We start from the raw sequence: 12,239 nt of genomic DNA, 5'->3' as shown, positions 1-12,239 counted from the left end.
TGGGACTCACAGGGCCTGCACCAGCACCAGGAGGCTCATGACCAGGGCCATGGAGAAGAAGATGCCCAGGAAGAAGCGATCCATCACACGGGCCAGGCGTTTCCAGTCCTCATGACGGTGCTGGGCAGCCCAGTGGCTGCGGAAGGTGTTGGCAATGGTGGCTACGTGCCGCAGCAGGGCTTCCTGATGGCACAGGCACTGGGGATCATGGCAAGGACCTGCTGGCGGGTCAGGCCTTACCTCAGGAGGCTGAGGCCTGGGGGGTGACTTGGGGCGCCTAGACTGCCCACAGGGCTCCCCTCTTTCCCGCACGCACAGGCCCCGTGCCAAGTGTCCCAGTAGGAAAGCCCGAGCCCAGGCTGGCACTGGGCGGGCACTGGGACCACAGTAATGCAAGTTCATGATGAGAATCGTAAGCGCCGTGGAGAAGGTGACCATGGTCATGGTGGCCATGTAGTACTTCCCTGCAAGAGATAGAGTAAACTGGGGCCCCAAAGAAGAACTCAGAGGGTCTGAGCTTCCCAGCCACCTCAGCATAAATAAAAGCCCACCATGAGCCTCTCAGGACCTTCCAAACCCAATGGATGAAAGAGGAAGGAGGTAAGGGCCAAGGTCCCAAGTCTGCATTCCCACAAGTGGGTTCTCAGAAGCTATCTGCTCGCTCATTTTCCCCTCACTACTGGAGATTGCATTTACCCACAAGTCACCCTCTCAAATGGTATGTCATGCCATAGGGCAACTGAGTGATCCTTTCAGTACAACTGGGGTTTATGACAGAACCTACCTCGTAGTCTGTGGTGATGCTTCCCTGAGTTAATAAACGTCAGTGCTTAGAAGTGCCTGACACCAAGTGAGCACTCAATACATTTTGCCCTGTCCTGGGGGCCGTGACTTCCCTCCATCAAGTCTTTGAGGAAAAAACCGCTTCTTTACTCTGGCCTTTCCAGTAAGGGAAGGGTGTCCTCCCTGGAAAGGGTCTACTCCTTTCCGCTCAATCTCGGAACGAAGCATGTTCCGAGGATGACCCCTCACACACTGAAGGAGGCAGCCACTCTGGCAAACCAGGCCCCGCCCCTGCCTGTGTCGGACCCTCAAGTCTCACGCTGGGTGAGGCGGAGGCCGGTCTGTGGGAGTGGACTGACTCTCCCCAAAGCCGCTACGCCCCCCCTGCCACCCACCGCCGGCCCCTCGCCCACTCACCGATGAGCGGCACGCTCTCAGCCGGCGGCATGCTCTCGGCCAGGAGCAGCTGGAAGACAGTGAGCGCCAGCAGCACGGTGACGCCGAGCGACACCTTCTCTCCGGAGTCGGCAGGCAGGTGGAAGGCCAGCGGGGCGAGCAGCGAGATAAGCACACAGGGCAGCAGCAGGTTGCACACATAGGCGGCGGCGCGGCGGCGCAGCAGCAGCGTGAAGGTCACGTCCGGGTAGGGCTCGGAGCAGCAGCCGTAGGTGAGCACGCGCCGCCGCGCCGGCATGCCCAGCACGCGCCACTCCACGTTCTCCACGAAGTCCGCCAGGCTGGCGCCGTTGCCGTGCGACCGCACGTCCAGCTGGTGCCCGCCGTGCGTCCACGAGCCGAACGTCAGGCCGCAGCGCTGCGCGTCGAAGGGGAAGGCCGACACGTCCACGCGGCATGAGCTGCGCGTGATGGCCGGAGCGTCCCACCGCACAGCGCCATCGTACCGCAGAACTACGTTGGTGCTGGCGGAAGCTGGAGGTTGCGCGTCTGCCCTGCGGGGGAGGGGGTCAGAACCCCTAAGGCAGCTGCCAGAGGCCACCCCAGGACAGGAGGGGCTCTGTAACTACAGGGACCCTACTGCCACAATGCCCCCCTCCCACCGCGCACGTAGAGTGGGTTGTGCCCTGGGGAGAGTCCTGTGTGCTTTTGGAAGTGGGTGCAGAGCCTGAAGGTCCCAGAAAGATAGGCTCTAGCCCAGAGAAATGTCAAAAGTCCTCTACAAAAGTTGGCGCCTGGTGGCACAGTGACTTCGCTTGGGTATCATCTACTAAGATTGTAGAGGAGCCCCTGGGGAAATACGCAGATACCTGTGTTGTCTGGAGAACATAAAAATGGCTTATTTATTGCCCTGGCGGGGCTGCTCAGTTGGTAGGCGGCTTGTCTCCATTCACTAAGATTGCAGGTTTGATCCCTAGTCAGGGCACATACAAGAATCAACTAATGGATGTATAAATAACCGGAACAACAACTCAATGTTTCTCTCTCTCTCTCTCTTCCTTCCTTTCTCTAAAATATATTTTAAAAGGGGGGGGGGGACTGGCTTAGGTAGAGTAAGGGGAGCTCCAGAGGGCCCTAAGTAAGCCTTTGGGGAGCCCTGAGACTCAGAGCCAGTCTGGAAGGCAGAGTGTACCATATGGAGGTACTTGTACCCCAGAGCCCTCTTCTGTGAGACTTACAGAACTGGTCCTGGACTGCACAGTGGGTTCCTAGGAGACATTCAGCCTGGGTTGCCTTGGGACAGACTAAAGTGGAGGTGCCATGGAAGGGCTGTGAAGGGGCTGGTCTTCAGCAGTCCCTTGCCATGAGCCACCATGTCTGTGCTGTCAGGAAGCCCCACTGTGCCATGTAGCCACCCTTGCCAGTACCTTCCTGCTTGATTAGAAGAACCCTGGGGGACAGCTTCCAGGGCAGAAGAGCAACTGGTTAGGTAGCAGATGTATGTATGTGTCTGGAGAGTATGTGTGTGTGTGTGTGGGGGGGGGGGGGGATAAGTGCATACCCAGAGTCAAGGGAGGACTAGGGAGGACTAGGAAAGGAGAGGGGCCCAGGCAGGCAGTACTTGTTATACAGTACGATGTCTGGCCGCCACACAAGACTGCTGGGGATACGGATAGCATCCAGGCCACCATAGTCATCGGGGTCCCATTGTAAGTAGGCATCTGTCCACTCCTGTCGGATCCACAGGTACAGGGTCAGCACCTGGTTGCGTTCATCCTAGTTGGGGGCAGGGAGTGGGCACAGATGTGGACACATGTACATGCATATTCTCTCCTGTGTGTGCACACTCACCTACGAGATCTGGTCAGTACCAACAAATCCAAACTTCCCCACAGAGTCCAGTTCCCACCCGGGCCTTGTGATCTTGACAGGTTTTTCTTTTCTCCAGGCCTCAGTTTCCTTAGCAGTTACATGAGTTCTAATCTCTGCTGAGTAGGGATTCAAGTGTGCAAAGTGTTGGGCACACCATGGGTGTCCAACAGTATCCAAGTTAGCAGCTGTTAATTTAATGTTTACAGAGAGGAATTGTTTGGTGAATAATCCCAGTCTTCTACCCCAAAATTCCTTGACACTGTCACTAACGTACTCCACAACTGCACGACCACCACAACGTACCATGTCGATGATCTGGGACAGTGTCACCTCCAGGGTTACGTTCAGAACCTGGTCTGTGTCTGCCACAGGTCTCAGGGCACTTGTGTAGTTGGTGAAGAGGTCACGGAACAGCTTGTGCGCCAGCCTGCCCTCAGCTCCCAAGCACTCTGGAGACCAGTGAGAAAGTTTACCCTCATCCAGGAGGCTGGCTCAGCCTCAACCCCCCACAAGGTTGGGGCTGCCACCTGCTCCACTATCTCATAGCCATCTGACCAGTTCTTCTAATGACTGCCCTCTGTCCTTCAGGCAGTGACATGGGTTTTTTCCTGGCTTGCCTCCAGGGCAGAATGAGGTGAAAAGTAAGTGGAGTGAGTTGGTACTATCACCTGAAGCAAGGCTGATGGATTTCTTCCCTACCTCCCAAGGACCTGGATTTGGCCTGCCCTGCCACAAATGCTAGAGGGGCCAAAATACACTACAAGAGTCTCAGCTCACACCCGGGTATCTAAACCCCATTGCCCTGCCCCCTCCAGTCTCTCAAAACTGCCTCCATTTCTCCAGCTACACTTCAGTTGATTTCTTCAATGTTTCTGACACTACGGGCCTGTCCCTCCTGAAAACACACCCTTCCCTAGGCTTTTGTGACACACTTTGTTGTCTTCAGTCCCTGACTTAAGTTGCTTCCCAGAATCCTTGGCCCTTGTCTCCTTTTTCTCCAGTCTCCTGAGCTCCAGACCCATATATACAACACTACTTACTCTCTTTAATGTCCTTTAGGCACCTTAAACTTTCTAGGTCCAGAATAGGAACTCATTTCCTCCCCTCATACTCTGAAACCTACTCCTTGTTTGGTGTTCCCCATCTTGGCAAACAAGACCCTCCAGTGACCTCAGCTGGAAATCTGGGAATTAATCACTTCCTCCTCCTGCCCCTTAGCCCTGCAAACTAGCCAATAACCAAATTCTGTCAAACTGCTACATCTTTTTTTTTAAAATTTAAATATTTAAGTGAGAGGAGGGGAGATAAAGAGACAGACTCCCGCATGTGCCCCAACCAGGATCCACCTGGTGACTCCCATCTGGAGCCAATTCTCTGCCCATTTGGGGTCCATGCTCACAATTGAGCTATTTTTTAGCACCTGAGGTAGAAGCTCCAGGATGGCCGTGGCTGCAGGAGGGAAAGAGAAAGAGAGAAGGAGGAGGGAGAGAGGAAGAGAAGCAGACGGTCGTTCCTTCTGTGTGCCCTGACTGGGAATCGAACCTGGGACTTCCACACACTGGGTTGATGCTGTACCATTGAGCCAACCAGCCAGGGCCTGCATCTCATGAATGTAATCCCCTCTCCAGTTCAGGCTTCATCCCCACTCTCGTGAACCACAGCAGTAGCTGCCTCATTGCTGCCCCTTGCCTCAGACTCAGCCTCCCTAACCGTCCTACACACTTCTGAGAGATCAGGTTTTTAAATATCCAAATCTGACCAGGCCAGTAACTGCTTAAAACCATTCAGGCTCCTCATTGCCTGCTTGGCGTTCAAGGCCCTTCATTTTCTGCCCCCCACCCCCGGTTTTTTCAGCCCTGTCTCTGGGAGCCCCCCCACTCACCACTCCCACCTCAGTCAGGCAAGTCTCCTCTCACCCTTATCAGTACCCTTCCTTCAAGCTCCCCAGACAGCTTGTTCTCTAGCACGGGTACTGAAAAGAGAAATGAAGAGAGAGCAGGGGGAGAGAGATTGGGGAGGACAAGAACAGCAACACTCAGAGAGGCCAGGCCTGGTTTACTGAGCCTCATACCTGGAAGGAGTGGGAGCAAGAGCAGAAGGCCCAGTCTGGAGCCAGAGAAGCCAAGGCTGAGGCGGCAGCTTCTGGGCCCCATGGCCCTTTGGGGCAGGTCTCGGTGTGATCCTCCTGGCTGACCTAGGGCAGCATCGGGGCTTACTGGCAAGGATGGTGTGGACAATACCTGGAAGTCCGAAGTAAGACAGATCTTTGCTGGATTCAGCTACCCATTAGGGAGCCCTGCATCCATCTGGTTATCTGACTCTCCTTTTTGTATCTGCTCTTGGATTTTAGTACTTGGCCGTTGGCATCTGCTGTTTCTCCTTCCCTGCTGGTCTTGCCTCTTCTGGCCTTTGCCTCTGCCCTTTTCTCTGCCTCCCAACCCCTTTACCTCTCACTCAGCCTCTCTGTCTCTTGTTTCCTTCTATTTCTCTGTACTCTTTCTTGGTTTCTCTGATTCTGATCTTCCTCTTTCCACTTTCTCTTCTTTACTCCTTCTTCTGTCTCAGCTCCCCTGACTTCCTGCCTCCATTCCCCATACCTGGGCTCTGGATGAACCTGGAGCAGTCGCAGGACAGGGGCAGGGACTCTGAGGCACAAGACAGAGCCTTTTCATTAGCTTAATTACTCCTGTGCCCAAGGGAATAGAGCACCTGAAACTGACACCTCAGGTTACTGGGAGCTGAATTATTCAACTTCTGTAAGGCAGCACCCAGGCTCTGCTCAGGCCCAGCCTGAAGCGTTTGGAGGATAGAGAAATGACAGATTCAGGATCTGTAGGACACTGGGGCTTAAGGGTATTAGGGGCCAGAACCGATGGATGGTAACTGTCCTCTCAGCTCTACCACCCAGCGAGAAACAGTGCAGTTGTCCAGGCTCTTGGTGCCAAGCAAGCTCTCCATTCCTGCTGGGAGTGGTGCTGAGCTGTAAACTGCTCCAGGTGGCAACACAAAGCAGGAAATGCAGCCCATATCCTTGCCTCTGAGCCCCCACAGCCTTCTCAGTCTGAGCCTCAGTGTTCTCCCATGCACCTTGAGTCATATTGGTTACCAGGGAAAACAGACTTTAGAGTCAGTTTCAGCTCTGTCGTAAGAGTTGTCTGGCCTTGCTGAAACACTCCGGGTTTCAGTTTTCTCAAAGAGGATAATGGGATTAACAGTCTTCATTTCACAAATTGTTGGAACCTGACCAGGTGGTGGTGCAGTGGATAAAGCATTGACCTGGGGATGCTGAGGACTCAGGTTTGAAACCCTGAGGTTGTTGGCTCGAGCAGAGGCTCACCAGCTTGAGTGTGGGATCACAGATGTTACCCCAAGATTGCTGGCTTGAGCCCATGGTCACTGGCTTGAGCAAGGGGTTACCCCTCAGTCAGGGCATGTATGAGAAGCAATCAATGAACAGCTAAAGTGCTGAAACGACAAATTGACGCTTCTCATTTCTCTCCCTTTCTGTCTGTCTCCCTTACTAAAAAAAAGTTGCAAGGAGTAACTGAAACACCCAACAATACAAGGCAAGTGGCTAGTACATTGCCTGATGCACAGTAACATTCAACAGCATTTGTACCATAGTGAGTTAGGGTATCTTTAGGAACACACATTTAGATTCACAAGCCCCCAGCCCTTGGCAACCACAATTCTGTAAGGTATTTTTCCCCGCCAAGAAAGGAGGAAGGGGTCGGAGCCACAAAGTGTGGCATAATAAAAGGCTTTATTGAGTACAGTGCGCATCCTGACCAACGAGGTTCCCTGGCCCCGAGGAAAGATGGAGGCCAAGTAAGTTGCAAGTGGTGACCAGCATGGGAGATTTTTTTTTTTTTTTTTCTGAAGCTGGAAACGGGGAGAGACAGTCAGACAGACTCCCGCATGCGCCGGACAGGGATCCACCCGGCATGCCCACCAGGGGCGAGGCTCTGCCCCTCCGGGGCGTCGTTCTGCTGCGACCAGAGCCACTCTAGCGCCTGGGGCAGAGGCCAAGGAGCCATCCCCAGCGCCCGGGCCATCTTTGCTCCAATGGAGCCTTGGCTGCGGAAGGGGAAGAGAGAGACAGAGAGGAAGGACGGGGAGGGGGTGGAGAAGCAAATGGGCGCTTCTCCTATGTGCCCTGGCCGGGAATCGAACCCCGGTCCCCTGCATGCCAGGCTGACGTTCTACCGCTGAGCCAACCGGCCAGGGCCCAGCGTGGGAGATATTTAAAGGGTCCCTAGGGTGGTCAAGCTAATATGACGTGGTGAAATCTCACTGGCTGGCAGACGGTCGCTGTTTTCCAAAGGGTTCCTGGGAAGTTTCTTTTGGCGCACTTGGTTGTGGGCGGTCCTAGCCAAAGTTCCCAGGCCTGAGCTTTCCCCATTATCCACCAACTTACACATTCTACCATCTCTGTGATTTTGACTACATACCTTATACAGCATTTGTCTTTGTGACTGGCTCATTTCACTGTGCATAATTTCCTTAAGGTTCATCTGTATTGTAGAATGTCAGAATTTCCTTCCTTTCTAAAGCTGAATAATATTCTGTTGTATGTATTTACCACATTTTGCTTACCCATTCATCCCCTGATGGACATTTAGGTTGCTCACCCATTTTAGCTATTGTGAATAATGTTGCTATGAACATGGATGTATAAATATGTCTCTGAGATTCTATTTCAGTTTTTAGTATATTACCTAGAAGTGGAATTACTAGATCATGATTCTACTTTTTACTTTTTGAAGAATTTTCATACTGTTTTCCACAGCAATTGTACCTTTTTGCATTCCCACTAGCAATGTGCAAGGGTTCCAATTTCTCCACATCCTCACCAACGTTTATTTTCTGAGTTTTGTTTTTCTTCTTCTTAGTTTGATGTAGTCCCATTCATTTATTTTTGCCTTCACTTCCCTTTCCTTTGGAGTCAAATTCATAAAGTGCTCTTTGTAACCAAGGTTTGTGAGTTTAGTACCTATGTTTTCTTCTACGTAATTTATTGTTTCAGGTCTTATATTTAGGTCTTTGATCCATTTTGAATTAATTTTAGTACAAGGGGACAAACTGTAGTCGAGTTTCATTCTTTTGCATGTGGTTTTCCAGTTTTCCCAACACCATGTGTTGAAGAGGCTTTCTTTCCTCCATTGTGTGTTGTTGGCCCTTTTATTAAAAATTATTTGACCATACACATGTGGTTTTATTTCTAGGATTTCTATTCTGTTCCATTGGTCTGAGTGTCTATTTTTCTGCCAATATCATGCTGTTTTGATTACTGTGACTCTATAATATAATTTGAAGTCAGGTATTGTAATGCCCCCAGCTTTGTTCTTTTTCCTTAGGATTGCTCTGGCTATTTGGGGTGTTTTTTTTTTTGTTGTTGTTGTTGTTTTGTATTTTCTGAAGTTGGAAACGGGGAGGCAGTCAGACAGACTCCCGCATGCGCCCGACTGGGATCCACCTGGCATGCCCACCAGAGGGTGATGCTCTGCCCATCTGGGGTGTTGCTCTGTTGCAACCAGAGCCATTCTAGCACCTGAGGCAGAGGCCACAGAGCCATCCTCAGCGCCCCGGCCAACTTTGCTCCAGTGGAGCCTTGGCTGCAGGAAGGGAAGAGAGAGACAGAGAGGAAGGAGAGGGGGAGGGGTGGAGAAGCAGATGGGCACTTCTCCTGTGTGCCCTGGCCGGGAATCGAACCCGGGACTCCTGCACGCCAGGCCGACATTCTACCACTGAGCCAACCGGCCAGGGCCTATTTTCTGAGTTTTTGATAGCAGACATACTAATAGATGTGAGGTGATACCTCATTACAGGTCTTTTTTTTTTTTTTTTTTTTTTTTTTTTAAGCAAGCAAGAGAGAGACAGTGAGACAGAGAGAGGGATAGAGACAGCCTGGGAGATAAGAAGCACAAATTTTTCTTTGTGTCACCTTACTTGTTCATTGATTGCTTTCTCATATGTGCCTTGACCAGGGGGCTACAACTAAGCCAGTGACCCCTTGCTCAAGCCAGAGACCCTGGGCCCAAGCCAGCAACCATTGGGTCATGTCTATGATCCCACATTCAAGCCAGTGACTCCACGCTCAAGCTGGTGAGCCTGCTCTCAAGCCAGATGAACCTGCACTCAAACCAGTGACCTTGGGGCTTTGAACCTGGGTCCTCTGCGTCCCGGTCCAACGCTCTACCCACTGTGCCACCACCTGGTCAGGTTCATTGTAGTTTTGATTGCATTTTCCTAATGGTTAGTGATGTTGAGCATCTTTTCATTTGTTTATTGGCTATTTCTTTATCTTCTTTAGAGAAATGTCTACTCAGATCCTTTGTCTTTTATTTGGGTTCTTTTATTGTTGAGTTCTAAGACTTCTCAATATATTCTAGACATTAATCCCTTATCAAATATATAATTTACAAATATTTTCTCCCATCCTGTGGGTTGCCTTTTAATCAATTGACTTTTTTTTTTTTATTACAGAGACAGAGAGAGAGTCAGAGAGAGGGATAGATAGGGAGACAGAGAGAGATGAGAAGCATCAATCTTCAGTTTTTCGTTGTGGCACCTTAGTTGTTCATTGATTGCTTTCCCATATGTGCCTTGACCGCAGGCCTTCAGCAGACTGAGTAACACCTTGCTCAAGCCAGCGACCTTGGGTCCAAGCTGGTGAGCTTTGCTCAAACCAGATGAGCCTGCGCTCAAGCTGGCAACCTCGGGGTCTCAACCTGGGTCCTCCGCATTCCAGTCCGACACTATCCACTGCGCCACTGCCTGGTCAGGCCTCAATTGACTTTTGATGAGCAAACATTGAAAATATTCAAATAGTCCAATTTGCGTATTTTTCCTTTTGTTGCCTGCACCTTTGATGCCACATCCAAGAAATCACTGCAAATTCAATGTCCTGAAGCCTTTGCCTCATATTTTCTTCTAAGTGTTTTATAATTTTAGGTCTTACATTTAAGTCTTTGATCTATTTTGACTTAATTTGTGTGTATGGTATTGTACAACAGCCCAACTTTCTTTGCCCATGGAATCCAGTTTTCCCACCATCATTTGTTGAAAAGACTGTCCTTTCCCCCACTGAGTGGTCTTGGCACCCTTGTTAAAAGTCACTTTACTATGTATGTGAGGGATTATTCCTGGGTTCTCTATTCTATTTCTAAGTCTATAAGTTTGTCTGTATGTCAGTACTACACTGTTTTACTATGGCTTTGTAATTAAGTTTTTACATCTGAAAGTGTGAATCCGCCATCTTTGTTTTTTTTTTCATAATTATTTTGACTATTTGGGATCCCTTGAAAGTCCATATGAATTTTAGGGTGGGCTTTCTATTTCTTTTCTGTGTGTGTGTGTGTGTGTGTGTGACAGAGAGAGACAGAGGGACAGATAGGGAGGGAGGGAGGGAGGGAGATGAGAAGCATCAATTCTTCATTGCAGCACCTTCACTGTTCATTGCTTTCTCATATATGCCTTGACCTGAGAAGGAAGCTATAGCAGAGTGACCCCTTGCTCAAGCCAGCAACCTTGGGCTCAAGCCAGTGACCTTGGGCTTCAAGTCAGCTACCTTTGGGCTCAAGCCAGTGACTATGGGGTCATGTCTATGATCCCACGCTCAAGCCAGAAGACCCCATGCTCAAGTTGGTGAGCCTGTGCTCAAGCCAGATGAGCCTGCGCTCAAGCTGGCGACCTCAGAGCTTTGAATCTGGGTCCTCAACATCCCAGTCTGATGCTCTATCCACTGCTCCACTGCCTGGTCAGGCAGTTTTTCTATTTCTGAAAACGAAAATACTGCTGGGATTTTGTTAGGGATTGCATTAATTCTGTAGATTACTATGGATAGCATGGACATCTTAATAAATAAGTATTCCAATTCATGAGCATGGGATGCCTTTCCATTTGTTGATTTGTTGTCTATGTTTTATAGATTCCAGTGTACATCTTTTGACTTCTTGGTTAAGTTTATTTCTAAGTATTTTATTATTTAAAATAAATTTTTTCCCCACTGACTTGAGAGAGAGGGGAAAGGAATAGAGAGAGAAGCATCAATTCATTGGTTCACTTAGCATTTAGTTGAGGACTCATTGCTTCTCATTTGTGAACCCACAACCTTGGTGTGCCAGGATGATACTTTATCCACTGAGCAAACTGGCCAAGGCCTTTATTTTTTTGTGATGCTATTGTAAAGTAAGTTGTATTCCTAATTTTCTCTTCATTGTTAGTGTATAGAACTGCTAGTGAGTTTTGGGTAATTTCCTATCCTGCTACTTTGCTGAATTCATTTATTAGCTCTAACAGCACTCTGCTTTTTTTTTGTGTGGAATCTTTAGAACTTCCTACATATAAAGTGATACTATCACCTGCCCAGGCGGTGGCGCAGTGGATAGTGTTGGACTGGGATGAGGAGGACCCAGGTTCAAGACTCTGAGGTCACCAGCTTGAGTGTGAGCTCATCTGGTTTGAGCAAAGCTCACCAGCTTGAGCCCAAGGTCGCTGGCTCCAGCAAGGGGTCACTCAGTCTGCTCTAGTAGCCCTCTGGTCAAGGCACATATGAGAAAGCAATTAATGAACAACTAAGGTGCTGCAACGAAGAATTGATGCTTCTCATCTCTCTCCCTTCCTGTCTGTCCCTCTCTCTGACTCAAATAAAAAAATAAAGTCATATTATCTAGAGATAATTTTACTTTTTCCTTTCCAATTTGGATCTTTTTTGTCTTCCTTGCCTAACTGCCTTGGCTAGAACTTCCACTACTTTGTTGAATGGAAGTGGTAAAAACAGACATCCTTGCCTTACTCCTGATCATCCACTTGACTGTTGAGTATAATGTTTATTGCTTGGTTTTTGTAGATGTTTTTTATTATGTTGAAGTAATTTCCTCCTATTCCTAGTTCGTTGAAAAGGTTTTTTTCATCATGAAAATGTTGACTTTTGCCCAATACTTTTTCTGCTTCAATTGTGATGATCATGTACTTTTCTTTATTCTGTTAAGGTGGGGTGTTGACATCCACACTTTGAACCATCCTTGCATTCCGGGAATAAATCCCACTTGGTGTGTAACCCTTCTAATATGTTGCTAAATTCAGTTTTTGAGTATTTTCTGGGGATTTTTGTATCAATATTTATAAATGAAATTGGTCTGTAGTTTTTTTCTGCATCCTTTTTGTCAAGCTTTGGTATCAGGGTT

At 49.2% G+C, this 12,239-nt stretch overlaps 1 protein-coding gene across 1 annotated transcript; it reads right to left on the bottom strand.

Annotated features, from left to right (window-relative positions):
- Position 1: 1 nt before the first annotated feature.
- CHRNA10 (cholinergic receptor nicotinic alpha 10 subunit) lies at positions 2-7,686 on the bottom strand. Its single transcript, XM_066360091.1, has 6 exons — positions 7,648-7,686; positions 5,123-5,291; positions 3,355-3,500; positions 2,801-2,955; positions 1,201-1,733; positions 2-464 (listed from the first exon to the last, which is right to left on the bottom strand). The coding sequence occupies exons 1-6, from the start codon at positions 7,684-7,686 to the stop codon at positions 7-9; spliced, it is 1,500 nt and encodes a 499-aa protein (XP_066216188.1). The 3' UTR covers positions 2-6.
- Positions 7,687-12,239: the final 4,553 nt, after the last annotated feature.

The sequence above is a fragment of the Saccopteryx leptura genome, chromosome 1 (genome assembly GCF_036850995.1).
Source record: "Saccopteryx leptura isolate mSacLep1 chromosome 1, mSacLep1_pri_phased_curated, whole genome shotgun sequence".
NCBI classification, from domain to species: Eukaryota; Metazoa; Chordata; class Mammalia; order Chiroptera; family Emballonuridae; genus Saccopteryx; species Saccopteryx leptura.
Note: the sequence above shows the minus strand (reverse complement) of the source record. Positions and strands in the feature narration are given on the sequence as shown.